Source organism: Tupaia chinensis, unplaced genomic scaffold, assembly GCF_000334495.1.
Source record: "Tupaia chinensis unplaced genomic scaffold, TupChi_1.0 Scaffold139466_1, whole genome shotgun sequence".
Lineage (NCBI taxonomy): Eukaryota > Metazoa > Chordata > Mammalia > Scandentia > Tupaiidae > Tupaia > Tupaia belangeri.
In genome coordinates this window covers 714,270-731,769 of record NW_006199351.1, presented here as the reverse complement: position 1 = coordinate 731,769, position 17,500 = coordinate 714,270, and the positions used below count along the sequence as shown (strand labels likewise).

At 37.7% G+C, this 17,500-nt stretch overlaps 1 protein-coding gene across 1 annotated transcript in view; it reads left to right on the top strand.

The window, feature by feature from the left end:
* Nucleotides 1-14,698, top strand: part of LOC114004650 (cilia- and flagella-associated protein 47-like) — a 66,692-nt gene extending 51,994 nt beyond the window's left edge. Inside the window, exons 12-14 of the mRNA XM_027765700.1 lie at nt 11,549-11,649; nt 11,867-11,947; nt 14,661-14,698. Of these exons, the coding sequence (XP_027621501.1) occupies nt 11,549-11,649; nt 11,867-11,947; nt 14,661-14,698 (220 nt within the window). The remainder of the gene's footprint in view (nt 1-11,548; nt 11,650-11,866; nt 11,948-14,660) is intronic.
* Nucleotides 14,699-17,500: the final 2,802 nt, after the last annotated feature.

The window sequence follows — 17,500 nt, the reverse complement described above, 5'->3', positions numbered from 1 at the left end:
TATTAAAAAATAGATAGTATTTTAAAAATTAAACTGTGTGTTTTATCTTCTTTATTCAGGAAAAAAGCTTCTTCTTTATCAAGGAGATTTTTTTTTTCATATTTATTCGTTCATGTTACACTTACTGAGTTGACAGCTATGTATCTGGCTTTCTTCTGGCACTGAGATAAGAACAAAGCTCCCTTCCCTCATGCAGCTTTCAGTATAATAGAGAAGATAAAAACGAATAAATAAGGTGATATCACAGCCCAAACAAAGAAAATTAGTTACTTTAATGAGGCAGAGAGTAAAAGAAATCTCTATGCATTTTATGGCATCCCAGAAGAGGTGACATTTGATCAGATGGTTATTGTGAGAATTTAATGGAAAAAATGCTTAGAATAATCCCTGGCGTGTTGCAGCAACTGAGCAAATGTTCTAGAATTGCCATTAGTTCTATAAGCAGTATTTAGTTTTCCACAAGGATCCCATTGTCTACTATAGACGTGGGCTTTGTAGTACATCTTAAGAGAGTGATTGGGTCCATCCTAGATACACAAGAGTCTTTCACAGAAAGGGAAGAAAGAACAGGGGCAGGAAATCAACTGTTAGTGGGGGTGAGAACAGCTTTCAATAACCTCCAAGTCATTTACATTGGATTTCAGAATTGATGTTTGTTTTTATGTTTGAAAATGTGTCTGATGTGGGAATTCATGCAGAGATGGTTTAAGCAGTGGCAGAATGCTGAATGCCTCTATTTTGCATACTGGCTTTCACTCCAGGCTGAGGAGAGGGAACGCTACATCTTGAAGGAACTTGTAATTATCAGAATAAGGTCGTGCTGCTTGATCTTGCTTTATAAATTCACAGCCTCGTACTTTACCTAGACCCCGCAAAAAATAAAAGTAACGGCTCTGGGTGATTAATTTCACAAGAATTATGAGAATACTCAAGAAAATTTAATAGTTTTTCAGGGATAACCTCAAATTTAGGGTATTTTATAAAATCAGAGTTGATTTCAACTGCATGTTAGCGATGCCTTATTATGAAAATAGCAACACAAATTGAAGATTTATGATTAGGAATAGAGCATGTCAGAACTCTGAGGTCTTAAATACATTTTTTTAATCCCACAAATATGTTCAACACACATCCATTATTCTCCAAATTGATTATAACTTTCCTAGATTTTAGTACCCAAATTTAAACAGGATAATTTTAGAGCAAATAAAAAAAATAGCTGTTTTATAAGAGAGCTAAAAATGGTAATTGGAAATTAAAATTTAAGTCAAATAAATTAAATCTAAATGACTGATCTATTGCATAGATACAACATCTGCTGTTCATATACCAACTATTTTCCTATTCTAGAGCAGTTGGTTCTCAGTGTTGGCTGGACATTAAAGTCACATGGGAGGTTTTGGAAATGACACATTTTGGCACTGAAGATCTCAGGTATAATATCTATTTTTTTTTTTGAGAGAGAGATTTTTGGTATAGAGCATGTACATTCTCCAGAGAGAGAGAGAAAGACAGAAAGCGAGAAATCATCTCTCCGGGGAATAGTCATGCTGCAATCCCTTCTCCTCCATTCTCCTCTTGGGATCTTGGACATGCACGCACACGCACATGGCATGTTTTAAGCTACAGGGTCTGGTACTCGAACCACAGTTGACTAGGTGGGAGTTCAGCAACATAACCATTGCACCATCCATAGATCCCAACTGGTATAATTTTCTTTGAGGGTAGCTTGGGCACTGGAAGCATTAAATGCCTCCTAGCTGATTCTAATGGCAAGCCAACATTGAGAACCCTTGCTCTGGAACAATGGTTCTCAATCTTTACCTCGCATATGACCTACTTGGAAAGGTTGTTAAGATAGATTCTGAGTCTGGGGACCAGCAGTTGGCTTAATGGATGTGTTGCTGGACTCCCATGTAGTCGACCGTGGTTTGAGTCCTGGACCAGGTGGTTTAAACTCACTCTAGGCACGTGTGCGTGCATGCCCAAGATCCTGAGAGGAGAATGGAGGAAGAGGAATTGCAGTGTGGCCATCACCCCTGGTGGGTGATTTCTCGCTTTCTGTCTTTCTGTCTCTCTTTGTCTTTCTGGCAAGCACACATGCCCTGTAGCAAAAACTTCTCAAAAAAAAAAAAAAAAAGATAGATTCTGAGTCTGACCTTTAGAGTTCCTGGTTTTGTGAGTTTGGGGTGGACCCTGCGGATTTATATTTCTCACACGTTCCACTTAGATGCTGAGGTTGCTAATCGGGGGATAACTAAGCTTGCCTGAAAGGCAGAATTTCAGGTCTCACTCCAGATTTAGGGAATCAGCATGTGTATTTTAAAAAGATCCCCAGGTGATTTATATGCACAATAATTTTTTTTTTTGGTAGAGGTTTTTGCTATAGGACAGAAAGAGACAGAGAGACATAAAGTAAAAAAATCAACCCCCCATCCCCACCCCAGGGGATGGCCATGCTGCAATCCCTTCTCCTCCATTCTCCTCCCGGGATCTTGGCCACGCACGCACATGCACCTGGCATGAGTTTAAGCCACCAGGTCCGGGACTCGAACAGTGGTTAACTCCATGGGAGTCCAGTGACATAGCTATTAACGTCAACTGCTGGTCCCTGCACAGTAAATTTTGTGAAACATAAGATGGAGAAAGAGAATGCTATCAAGAGAGATTAAACAGTGAAACACCGATAAATATTTGGCAATAAACCGCATTACCATCAGAAAATGGTGTTGCTGAAAGAATCTTCCAGCTAGATATTCATCTTTCAGGGCAGGTTTGATTTAGCCTGATAATATATTTAAGAAACTGAATCTACAAAAAATATAGATAGTGAAGAATAATACCAAATTTACAACAGAGCAAAGAGGATCACTGCTAGGTCACTTATGTTTTGTGTACTCATCCAGCTGTAAAGTAAAAGAACCTAGATTAGAGAGCAAGAACTGTTATCTCTATTATACCATTTTTCTTCTGTTTGGCTTTTCAAGTTATAGGATTTTATTGCTATAACATGGTCAGTTTACTAGAAAAATTGAATGCATATTTTTTTTGAGAGATTTTCACTATAGGGCACGTGCGCTCGCCAGACAGACAGAGACAGAGAGACAGAAAGCAAGAAATCACCCCCCAGGGGGGATGGCCATGCCGCAATCCCTTCTCCTCCATTCTCCTCTTGGGATCTTGGGCATGCACGCACACGCGCCCAGCGTGAGTTTTAAGCCACCGGGTCCAGGACACGAACCGTGGTCGACTACGTGGGAGTCCAGCGACATAGCCATTACGCTAACTGCTGGTTCCCAATGCAATTATTTCTAAGTTTTGATATGTCATGTGTGTGTATTCTATTACTTGACTAGGAAGATTTTGATGGTTAAGTTAAACTATATATTATGTTCTAAATGATAGACAAATTAAAAATGTACAGTATGGGGGAGCGCAACAGGTAGCATAGTGGTTACAATGCTGGACTTCCACATGGCAGACTGTGGTTTGAGTCCCAGACCTGGTGTCTTGAAAATCACACCAGGCATGTGTATGTGCATGCCCAAAATTCCAGAAAGAAAATAGTGAAGGGATTGTGGCATGGCCATCCCTGCTGTACAGTGATTGCTCAGTTTCCTTCTCACTGTCTCTCTTTGTCTCTCTCTGGTGAGTGCATGCACACTATGGCAAAAACCTTTAAAAAAAGGAAATCATGGTTAGTATAGGAATGTTTGGCAGATGAGGTTGAACTAAGATCAGGACTGGTGATTATTGGGCACAGACCTAGCACATCTTCACCAGGAAATAAAATCTTGAAAAACTCTTGCTGGTTGGTAATGAGCCACTGTCCTTGGTGTCTACATCTAATGCCTGAGCTGCCTCAAACACTCTCTCTTGACCTTGGATGCAGTCAAGACCTGGTTACTAAATGCCCCATGCCATCATAGTACTAAGATCAGGACTGGTGATTATTGGGCACAGACCTAGCACATCTTCACCAGGAAATAAAATCTTGAAAAACTCTTGCTGGTTGGTAATGAGCCACTGTCCTTGGTGTCTACATCTAATGCCTGAGCTGCCTCAAACACTCTCTCTTGACCTTGGATGCAGTCAAGACCTGGTTACTAAATGCCCCATGCCATCATAGTCAGGATTCTTTTTTTTTTTTTTTTTTTTTTTTCTGGGGTTTATCTAAAGGGCGTTTCGTCAGATGGACAGAGAGAGACATAGAGACAGAAAGTGAGAAATCACCCCCCAGGGGGGATGGTTACGCCGCAATCCCTTCTCCTCTATTCTCCTCTCGGGATCTTGGGCACACACGCACATGCTCCCAGCGTGGGTTTTAAGCCACCGGGTCCGGGATGCGAACCGCAGTTGACTATGTGGGTGTCCAGCGACATAGCCATTACGCTAACTGCTGGTTCCCATAGTCAGGATTCTTCAGGATCCTGTGCTACTTATATATAGATCACCTATGACACACACTTCCATGGATTTAGGCACATTTAGATCAAACCTAAAATCATTTTTTTTTTTTTTTGGAGAGATTTTCACTGTAGGGCGCGTGTGCTCGCCAGACAGGCAGAGAGAGACATAGAGACAGAAAGCGAGAAATCACCCCCCAGGGGGGATGGTCACGCCGCAATCCCTTCTCCTCCATTCTCCTCTCGGGATCTTGGGCACACACGCACACGTGCCCGGCGTGAGTTTTAAGCCACTGGGTCCGGGACACGAACCGTGGTCGACTACGTGGGAGTCCAGCGACATAGCCATTATGCTAACTGCTGGTTCCCCTAAAATCATTTTTTTAGCCATTAAATTAGTAACATATTTTCTAGAATTATTAGTGTTAATAAATAACAGTGCCTTGATGGGCTACAATAACATATTATGAATTATTGCAGTGACCAGAAAAGCAGTGATGACTTTACTTCTCATTCTAACTCAGGAAAGGATATTAAAAAACAAGTAAGTGAGGGGGCCAGCAGACAGCATAATGGTTATGTTGCTGTACTCTCATGTGGTCGATTGTGGTTCAAGTCCTGGACCTGGTTGCTTTAAATTCACCCTAGGTGTGCGTATGTGCACACACATGTATGTGTGTGTGTGTGAGTGTGCACTCAAGAACCCAAGAGGAGAAGGGAGGAGAAGGGATTGTGGCGTAGCCTCCTCCTCTGGGGGGTTGATTTCTCACTTTCTGTCTCTCTGTCTCTCCCTGTCTCTCTGGTGAGTGCATGCCCCCTGTAGCAAAAATCTCTCTTTCTCAAAAAAAAAAAAAAAAGTGATCATCACATTATACTCAGGGATCTTATCAATCGGTATTGATCTATTAAAAAACAAATACACCCAAACTCTGTAACTTTATTATTGACATATGATGTCCTCATTTGTAATGTATTCTTCTCTCTAGCAAAAAAATCATAGATCAGCTCTGTCATACATCATTACCAGTATTAAAATGAACTTGTCCCATCAGTTGAACAAACTAATGTGGAAGTACTAGGTATGGTAAACATTAAGTATTTAAGCAAACATATCAATAAATGTCATTGTTGTGTGTGAGTAAAGTTACATGGAAAATATATATATATATATATTTTTTTGGAGAGATTTTTGCTATAGGGCGCGTGCACTCGCCAGACAGACAGAGACAGACATAGAGACAGAAAGCGAGAAATCACCCCCCAGGGGGAATGGTCACACCGCAATCCCTTCTCCTCCATTCTCTCGGGATCTTGGGCATGCACGCACACACGCCTGGCGTGAGTTTTAAACCACCGGTTCCGGGACACGAACCGCAGTCGACTACATAGGAGTCCAGCAACATAGCCATTATGCTAACTGCTGGTTCCTGACATGGAAAATATTTTGCTAGCAGTTATTGAATTGAGAAACATTGTGAATGGGTGTGGATAAGTCACTTTAGCAAGGCTGCTAAAGGAAGTTTGTTTTGTGTAACAAATTCCCCTGGAGCAAATAGTCATCTCAAAATCATTCCATTGATTGTAAGTCTCTACTTACATACTGTATAAATACTATGAGCACTTGTTTTTGATGGTGATATTGATAGCATTAGATTTAACAATGAAAACTATTTTCAAAAGTCACACCCACATCTTTTCTGTTTCTATTTCCCACTTTATCTATCCTTGTAAATAAAAATAGAGATCATGAATTCAAAGCAGTGTTAGCAGTAAAACTCTTCTTTTAAACCTTTGTAGATACTGCCAGTTTTGACAATATCGCACTTTTTCTAGTTGTCCTGTAGGAAAAGGTATGTACAGACAACCATACTGAGACTAGCTAGACATGGTTCCAAAACCCTGAAAACCTCTCTCTTGCTCTACCTGTCTCTTTGTGACTTAAAAGCAGGTTCCATAGGACTTCTTTTTAGACTGTGAAATCTTCCTTGAATTAGTTAGGAACAGAACTTCAGTAAAGACGATAAACATAAAATAATATCATAATATTTCTCGTGGTGTTGACATATTTTTGACAGACCATCACGGTATTTCATATGCTATTGGAAAGTGATAAAATACTGTAATTACCAGACCATTCATCACAGAGCTTTAACATGAAGCTTCAGATTTTCATCCCTAAAAAAATTTAGGCAGACAAGCATAGGAGTCTGTTATCTTCACTCTTGATGGGGAAAGAATTAGAGATTTGTGATTAGGGTACTAATTATTCACCAGCTAATGACCAGAGATTTAAATGATGAGACTTTCCACAATTTATCTAATGGATTGCATGTGGGCATCACGCCATTCAATATCAAAATATAAAAGGTAGGCGTTGGAAGAGATTTTCACACAGTCTCGACATTTCACCTGTAGATTACTTATTAATTGCCAAGAAAGAAATGCTTAGAATAGGCAAATCAACAGAGACAAAAAGCAATTAATGGTTTCTAAGGGTTATGGACACGGGAGAATGAACAGTACTACGAATGGGTTAAGGGTTTCATTTAGGGCTAATGAAAATATTCTAAACTTAGACAACAGTGATAGTTGCACATCTTAGTAAATATATAAAAACCACTGATGGTACACTTTAAAAGGATGGAATATATAGTGTGTAAATTACATTTGTTAAATGCTGCTATAAAAAGAAATGATGACATTTAGTGGATACCATCATAACAAAATCACCAAACTCAGTAACACTAATAATAGGAAATACTGCCGCAAACACTGCAAGGCTATTTTCATCACTTTTATCAAAATCCACATCATATCATCAACCCTGTTATTTCCCAGAATGTCCATCCTGATTTTTTACCCAGTAGAACCATTCTAAATCATTCATGGTTGAAGATTGCTCTTTAAATCCCAGAATGAATTTCAACTCACATTGAAATGCTTTTTCATTTTATTCTTATTATAATACTCAGTATTTTAGAATAAATCCTTTACTGTTAGCAATTGTCTATGTAAATTGACATAGAAAATGTATAAATATTATTATTGTTCCCTAATGAAATAATATAAATTGTTCTTTTCTTCCCATTCCCAGAAATATTTTTATTAAAATTTAGAATATCAGTGTTATTACCTGCAAGTCCCTTTTCTGTTTTAATGTATTTTAAATAATAATATCAATGAATGAAGTGAATGTAGACACTTCCCATGCTGTATAACTTGTACAATTTCTGGATTATGTGCTGTATGGGAGAATGTGGTCAAGCCAATTTTGTATATGTTGGCTATTCTTTACTCTGAGGACCATCTGAAATCACATGTTATTATCACCAGCAAACTGGAGGAAAAATAAACATTAGTTTATTATTACCATTTCCTCTTAGAACAAAATATATTTTCAACTTTATTTTTCTTAATTATTTACCATTTGACAAATATTTTAAATGGCAGTGTGTCTTTTGTTCAATTAGTAGGTGCCATGGCCTACATTTTCCACATGCTGATTTTCAGATGAGGATATGTGATTTGTTAAGGAAACATTCCCAGGGGAAAAAAAGAGAGTGGGGGAAGCAGAACATAGAATCAGTCGCCCCAAAGAAATGTGACATTTAACTCAAAGATTCCACTTCAGGGACCAGGAGATTGTGCATCCTATGTAGTCGACCACTGTTTGAGTCCTGGACCCTGTGACTTCAAACTCATGCCAGGCACATGTGCTTGCTTGCCCAAAATCCTGAGAGGAGAATGGAGGAGAAGGGATTATGGCATGGCCATCCCCCTAGGGGGTGATTTCTTGCTTTATGTCTGTCTCTCTGGCAAGCACATGCGCACTATAGCAAAAATCTCTCTTAAAAAAAAAGATTCCACTTTAGCCAAAACTCATAGAGTTATTCCCCCCCCCGGGAGGGGGGATTTCTTGCTTTCTATCTTTCTCTGTCTCTCTGGTAAGCATATGCACACTATAGCAAAAACCTCTCTTAAAAAACAAAAAAAAAGATTCTACTTTAGCCAAAACCCATAGAGTTCTTTGGAACTGAAATGGCACCATGGTTTTTGGTCTGTTTAAGGCAAGAGAGCTGGAGTTTGAAACACAAACATATTCATATCACAAAGGTATTCAGTGTGACCTGCCCCAGGGGACATAAACTCTGAGGCACTTCTGGTTTTGATCAGCTCTAGCAACCTAAGGGTAGTTCCCTGAAGAAGGTTACCCTACCATGTGGACCCAGACGATGGGAGCCCAGCATAAGAAAATGACACCTACAAGGGATGAGGACAGAAGGACAGAGCATCCACAGTATTTGCTAGAGTAGTCTATTCTGTTTTGTTTTTCTTTTCCTCCATAATCATTTTTTTCTCTTAATTCATGATAGAGTGCATGTGTGCACAAGGAGAGAGACAGAAATAGAGACAGAAAAAGGGAAAGGAACACCTTCACAAGGTCTGGTCACACATCTGTCAATACCGGGCATTTGAGAAGGTGACCAAGGTATTTCCAGCTGACAGGGCAGAGGACATACTAAAGAGGGAAACAGAAACAGAAAAAGAGACACCTTCTTCCAGGTCTGTTCACACCTAAGTCCAACTTGGGCACCTGAGCATGTACATGTCCAGGGTGTTTCTGGCTGACTGGGCAGGGGATTTGAACCATGTTCACCATGTGGAATCTTCTTTGTCTTGAACAACATATTAGCACTGCACCATGAAGTTGGCCTATGTAATCACCATGAAAACAAACACAAATTTTTGGTTATGCGATGTCAATAATGATGACATCTGTGGGTAAACTATGTTATTTAATCTTAAAAAAAAAAACCTTATTGGTTAAAAAAAGTCAGTTAATAAAATTTTAGTCATTTATTATGTTGGGTTGTCTGGAAAGTCATGACACATTTTTGCATAGAAAATATAGAAAAAATACATCATGACTTTGCCTACAACCCGCTAGTCAGCATAAATCTACAATATGTAGAAGTATTGATTTGTGCCATTAGGAAATCGAAATTTCATTTTAAGGACATCATATAAAAAGTTACATATAGATAAGCAATTTAATCCTGAATAGAGAATTTTATGTATGTACTTAGTATACATAATAATATACATAATACATAAAATGAATGATTCATACTAGTTAAATAAGACAATGTTTAGTATGTGCATTTTGTATAAAATGTCAATACATATGAATCATAAAAGGAAAAAAATGCATTTCTTATTGAAAAATACTGTTGTGGGCTAGCCCATGGCCTGGTGGTAAGATGGCTAGATCCCACATGGCTGTCTGTGTGGTTTGAGTCTTGGACCTGGCGACTTGAGTAACATGCTGGACATGTGTGCATGCATGCCCAAACTCCCCAAAGAAGGCAGAGACAGACGAGAAGGAATTGGGGCATGGTCATTCTTCATAGGGGAGAAGATAGGGTGCTTTCTAGCTTTCCTTCCCCCTCTCTGCCTGTATGTCTCTAGCAAAACATAATCTCTGGCAAATCTTAAAATGTTATTATAGGTAACATTGAGGTGGAAATCATTCAACAGGTAACATATGTTTATCATTAATGTACCTGACAATTCACTAATATAACAGTTCTGAGGACCAGCAGTTGGCATAATGGCTATGTCGCTGGACTCCCATGTAGTCGACCGTGGTTCAAGTCCCGGACCCGGTGGCTTAAACTCATGCTGGGCGAGTGTGTGTGTGCCCAAGATCCCGAGAGGCACAGAGACAGAATTGTCACATAAGGTAGGAAACTGCAATATGATCTAAGTGTTTTGTGGCTGGTAAAAATAGGGCAATTTCATAGTATTTTCATAAAGTATGCAGGTTATGGAAGGTAATAGTACTCTTTGTGGTTGAATAATTTTTGAAGTATTATTTTCAGTTCTCAGACACATTTAAAGAAAGACAGAGATAAAACAGTCATATAAAGAAATGTGACTGATACGTAAAAAATGTGGACATCTTGTAGTTGAGAGAAACTTGTACGTCCTGAATGTTTGGAATCTGAAGACAAGAAACCTTCGGGAAAAAAATGAAGACTATATTTAAATATTTGACTATAGATTTGCCTTTTGTTGCTTTGGAACAGAACTTCTCATGTTACAACTCTCTAGATATGAAGTAGGCTGTTTCTGAGTTTGGAATGTCACTCTGGTAGTGTCATCCAAGGCTAGATACCATCTGTCAGGGATTTCACAGAACAATGTTGACTAAATTAACTCTGAGGCTGCTTTAATTATGAAATCAATCGAATCTGGTTTTAGACCTGCACCACTGTAGGCCGTATTCTAGGGTATGCTTGACAATAAAATGTACAATATTGAAAGCTTTAAAAGTAAATATTTTAAGGGGCTAGCAGATGGCATAGTGGTTACATTGCTGGGCTCTCACATGGCTGACTGCAGTTCAAGTCTCAGACTTGGTGGCTTGAATTTCATGCTGGGTGCATGTGTGTGCATTCCCAAGATCCCAGGAGGAGAATGGAGGAGAAGGAATTGTGGCATGATCATCCCCCAGGGGGTTGATTTCTCACTTTCCCTTTCACTGTCTGTCTTTCTTTCTCTCTCTCTCTCTCTCTCTGGTGAGCACACATTCTCTAAGGCAAAAACCTCTTAAAAATAAATAAAAATTGAAAAGTGAATATTTTAAAACAATATAATAGTTGATTAACTGAAACAAAATAGGTGGAAAGAGAAAGTGATGAATAATTCAGGACTTCATAAGGCAAAAACCTCTTAAAAATAAATAAAAATTGAAAAGTGAATATTTTAAAACAATATAATAGTTGATTAACTGAAACAAAATAGGTGGAAAGAGAAAGTGATGAATAATTCAGGACTTCATTTTTAAAAAAATATTTTATTGAACTTTATTTATTTTAATTTGACCAGAAGGGGGAGAGAGAGAGGGAGAGGGAGAGAGAGAGGAAGAGGGAGAGGGAGAGAGAGAGAAAACTAGCCACTAGGTCCAGGACTTGAACTGCATTTGGCCATGTGGAAGTCCAGCACTCTTAACCGCCATGCCACCCACTGGTCCCCAATGCCTTCATTTTTAAAAGCATTTGAAATATTTAAAATATTTCATTCTGTTTACTGCATCTGAAAACTTTATTTTATTGAAATGTAATGTTTTTCACTTTTAGGTTTTCACTTCCACTTACTGCAACAGCAGAAAACTGCATTCTTACTATTTACCAATATATGGCAACTTATGCTGATAAGGAAAAAATTATTTTAAAGAATGGTAAGTTATATAGGAAAGATTTTTCTCTAGCCTTAACTGGATAGCTTCTTGTTATTCAAGGGTCATATCTAGAAACAAAGTGAATTTAAAACTAATAGATGATTATTAAACACCTGCCTTTGCCGAGAGCTATGCTTACCACTTAGAGGAGATATGATAATGTCTCTTCATTCTGGAAGTTGACAGTCTAGTAAAAGACTTTTAATTTTACACAAAGAAGATCAAAGAGCTCCGTATGTGAGTCAACTGAAGTATTGGAGATGTGAGGGTGGTGCAGAGGTTAATGCTGACGCTGAAGGTCTGTAATGACTTTACAAAAGAGATGACATTTGTATAGAGCTTGGCAAATGTTGACCTTGAATAGAATGATTTGGACAAAGGGCAATAAGGCAAAAGCATGAGTGCACTGGGAGATATGACACAAATATAAGTGTAGGGCCATACTGCTCTATCTTATAGAGTCCTATGTTCTGTGACATAAGGGACCTGCTGTGATTTTTTAATTATCAGATTTACAAAGGGAGTAGTTGTTGGGACTTAAGATAAAGTAAGTCAGAGAGGGGTCAATAAGGGGTCAATAAACCAGCTGGGAATTGTTGCAGGAAAGGCAATTAAACAATGGAAAAGAATCTAGTGATAAGGGAGACACAGGAAAGGCGAGACATAAGGAAAAAAGGATTAATGGAGTAAATTCCAGAGAAGAGCAAGGATGGGGAGTGGGGAAAAATAATCCCATCCATGTACATCATCAAGGCCTTAATTTTCAGGGCTGAATTGTGTTTTTAACCAGTTTTGTCATATTTTCCACTTGCTTATTCAATATTTACCTCTCGTGAATCCTATTTGATCTTGTTCGGCCTCGGTCTCAGGGGATGACTTTTTTTCTGTCTTTCCTGAAGAGAGACCATTAGGCAGTGACACTGTAGATTTCCAAATAACAAACACGCATTGGAAGTCATCATCTCTCTTACTCTAGTCACAAAGCCAGAAGACACTACTCTCTCCTGCCTTAAGCCATTCCTTTATCCAAATCTCATTACCGGGAGACTCTACTTAATCTATTATCCTTGCTTGTTCTTGCCCTTCAAATTCTGTCTCCCTTTTAAGCTGATTGAGTTTCCAGAAAGATGGTATGGAGGAAAAAGGAGAAAATAGCTTCTCAGTGAACAGGCTCCTTCCTGAGCATAAAAGGCAGATTCAGGTCATGCATTCCTTATTTATTCTTTACAGATTTGCAGATTAAAGTCATTTCTCAGAGAGAGCGAGAAAATAGCTGTGGTAATTAAGCAATTAGAGTACCTCAGCCCCCTTTTACAGAAAAGAAATGTCAGTGGTGAGAAAGAAGTCTTCCTCCATTATTCTGCCGTTACTTGACACAGTTAAAATTTGATTATTCTCGCTCTCTTCAAACTCTTTCTGGGCTTCTATATACCGTACTTCTTGGGATATGCTCTAACTGCTTTCTTTCTTCAGAGTATCTTTCATAATTTCCTTTTTCTCTACCTGTCCTTTTTCCCCTTATGTTGCACTTTTATTTTTTGAATGAATATGGTGTACTTTTTAATGATTGGGTGGTCAGAAAAGTGACGTCCTATTTTTTCTGTTTTTCTATGCAAACATATATCATACTTTTCCAGTGACCCAATTATTTGTGTTCAATGAGAGTTCTGATTTTTTTTAATTTCTCCTTCTTTCCATGACTTCAGTTACAATTAATGAGCTATACCTCCAACCCTGATCCCTCTCAGAGATTCAGGTTTACCACCTTCTGGATGCCTTTCATTGGAGTCTCATAAGTACTCCCAAAATAGGGTGGCTCAAACTAAACTCTCCTTTCTGAAATTAAATCTTCCTTCTCTATATATGTCCCTACCATCTTTCCAGGTGCCCAATCTATAAAACCTGGGTGCCATCTTTCACAGTGTCTTCTCTAACACTCCACTTCCATTTTATGTATTACTATCCTTTTTTTTTTTTTTTTATTTTGGAGAAGTTTTCGCTATAGGGCGCATGCGCTCGCCAGACAGACAGAGAGAGACAGAGAGAGAGAAAGCAAGAAATCAACCCCCAGGGGGGATGGTCATGCTGCAATCCCTTCTCCTCCATTCTCCTCTCGGGATCTTGGGCACGCACGCACACACGCCCGGTGTGAGTTTTAAGCTACCGGGTCCGGGACGTGAACCACGGTCGACTATGTGGGAGTCCAGAGACATAGCCATTACACTATCTGCTGGTTCCCGTATTACTATCTTTTTGCCTCCTAAATGTCTCTCAAATCCATTCACCTCACTCCCTCTCTCCAGTGCCACTACACATAATTAAGGTTCTATAATGTCTTCCCAGGATCAGTTCAAAGGTTTTGAAATTATTCTCCTGATTCCTGTGATATTCTCCTCTTTCACAAACAGTCCTTCACACTAGTTACAGTGATATTGGTAAACTAAAGATTCATTTTTGTCTTCCCCAGGTATAAAATCCTTCCATGGGGACCAGCAAGTGGCATGGTGGTTAAGGCGCTGGGCACTCCCAGATGACCAACTATGGTTCAAGTTCTGGACCTGGTAGCTTTCTTTCCCACTTTCCTTCTCTCTCTTTATATCTATCTATATCTATATCTATATCTGGTCAAATTAAAATAAATGAATTAATAAATAAAATGTAATAGATAATTCTTTTTAAAAATCTTTCTATGGAGCATCTATGCTAATAGAATGAAGCCTACAAGACCCCACATGGCATAACCCCAGCTAATGGCTTCATTCTCATTTTTGGATATCTTTTCCTCTATGTTCAAGTCACATTCAACTTCTCTTAGTTCTTCTAGCATCTTAATTTTTACTGATGATATTTCTTTTGACTGGAGCATTTTTCCTACCATACCTACAGAAGATCCCTACCTTTGTATCTGAGAGTTTTGTGCTTATCTGGTATATCTTCATAGCTCTATACAATTACCCTGTTGTTACCTTTACCATATTTTGACTTAATTTTATATCTATATTCCTTTCTAGATGTTGATCTCTATAAGGTCTGTGAGAGCAAGAATTAGGTCTATTTTTTCACTCTTGTGTCCACAGTACTTCACATAGTATTTATCAGATAAGAGGTTCAATATTATAGAATGAATCATCTATAATTATGAACCATTAGGAAGATATATGTTAGTTTTATATTTTCATAAGGGAATGGGTCATATGTGGAATATTATATTTCCAGCACCACAAACAACAAGAAAAATATTTTAAAGTAATTCATGGAATAGCCCAGTTTGCAGGTTGGAGATAGAGAAATAGACAGATAGATATCTCAAAATCTTGACACATAATGTCAAACTTTAAATATCTTTCTAATCTTAATGTTATATTTTTGTATTCTTCTAATATGAACTGCAGATTTCAGATAACACAACTTAATAACAAAGGGTGAAGGGTCATACAACCTGCATGACAATTCTATATTGTGTCCTAACCCCACCATTTTGCCATATGATCTTATTTTTAATTCTCAGTCCCTCAAATTTATCATTTTATTAAACAAAATATGCATGGCAAGGGAGTAGTAGAATACCAATGATATCTGTTTTATCTATTTCAAAGAGCTTTTGTGAAGATTCATAGAACAGAAATACCTGGAAGATGTTATTGCTATCATTTAATTATTATTATTATTATTGTTACTGTGATTGTGATTGTTTTACCATTCTTTTATATTTTTCATAATATCCTTCCAGAAAATAATATAATAATGAATTCCTGTTTAATAAATTGTATGGATATATGCATAAATTAGATATGTATTTGGATGCCTGGTCTTAAGTCATATCTATTGACATTTCTTGGTTGGCAATGCCTTTGGCTGGATTTAGTTTACCACTGTTGCAAACTCTAACATATATACAGAAATTCTAAAATAAAGTCTGAAATCTGTGCAAAATGATATCAGCTCATAATCAAGCTGTGGTTTCATTCAGAGAATAAACTAGGAAGAAGTTACTTTTGTTGATGACCCTCTCCTTGTGTCTTATTTCGAATATCATATATAACAATTCCAATTGTTTTGGTGTAGAAACATTTAAACAATTTTACATTTTGGCTGGTCCCATCACACGGTGATTAAACATTATATGGAGGAAGCCAGATCCCACATGGTCAACTACATTCAAATCCTGGCCCTGGCAGCTTGATAAATACAGTGACTGTGTGTGCACACACATGCCCAGGATCCTGATGGGAAGGAGGTTTGGAGGAAAGAGGGTTGTGACGTGACAGACCCTATTAGGGGGCACTTTCTGTCACACACTTGCACACATATGCACACATTTTTTTGAGATTTTTGCTATAGGGCGCATGCACTTGCTAGAAAGACAGAAAGAAAACAACAAATCACAACCACTCGCCTCCCCCAGAGGGATGGCCATGACGCAATCTCTTCTCCGTCATTCTCCTCTTGGGATACTGGCACACATGCATACCTGGTATGAGTTTCAAGTCCTCAGATCTGGGACTTGAACTGTGATCAACCATGTGGGAGTCCAGTACCTTAATCACTATGCTATCCTGTGCACATACTTGCAAAGCACATGCACACACCCTCTGGCATTGAAAAGAAATACATAAGTAATGGCATATCTCCTTTGAAAAATACATAAATATTTTATTAGTACATTTTCTTCTTTATGTTACAGTTGGTTGTTTTTCATTGTTCGATAACATTAATGTACCATAATAATTGCCATATCAAATGAATGTCATTTAATTTCAAAACCTTATTAATTTTTAAATTATTTTTCCTTATATGACCTATTACTTGATAGATAATGAATGTTTCGATTTTTTCTTTTATATGTGTGTGTTTCTGTGTGTATTAAATTCAGGTTACATAATTTGATAGTGAATTTGATAAATGCTAGCTTGACTTACTGTGATCCAGTGTTTTATTTATAGAGAAGGACGACTCTTAAACCCAGTCCATGACGTAATCTGTTTATGTCATTAATTTAAAAGTAAGACTTTTTCAAGCAACAAGAAATTCATAGAGAAAACCATTGATCTGTCATTAGCTTTACGTGGATCATCTGTTTCGAGAATTTTCTCCAATGATCAGTAGCAGAGGTTCCCTAATGTTCTTTGCTCACAGCAGCCTGTAGTGTCTCCATACTTTTTCCTAGGTCAAAAAATGTACCAAATAGTTCCATTTATTAAGTGAATTGGTACAAAACCCTAAGAATAGTAGATTAAATATAAATAATAAATATATATAATAAAATCCAATAATAGCACCTATTTTAAAAAGGAGTAGTTGTTTATGTGCTGTCTAACTGATGTTGCTGTCATAATTAACTAAAATGTTAAATATACTGTGGATACCCTGTAAATTTGCTGTGACATCCCAGGTACCCTCTGTACATACTTTGGGAACTGTAGAACAATGGGTTTTTCTCATTATGTAGTTGGATCCAAAGTTGTGCATCTCAGAAAGAGGTGAGCGCACATAAATATGTTAACTTTGATATTATTTTTAATTAACTTTCAATATCAGTCATATCCCATAGAAAGAAATATTTGAACAGTTTTCTTTTTTATTAAATGGTGGTTTTTATTGAGTATGTGCTTGTGCCATTACAGACAGATTTTTTTTTCAGAGGGTGGATTATAAAATCACTTTATTTCTTGAAAATTTGTCTAACTCAAAACATTTTATTTACGTGCTTGATTTAGAAATGAATTCATTTTTAATTCGAAGCCAATATTTTATTTCTGCAATTTTTTCAACTGATATTTAATTTTGTCTAATAAATAAAGCTGAAGAATTGCTAATACATTTTGCTAATGTAATTAGAAATGAAAGTTGG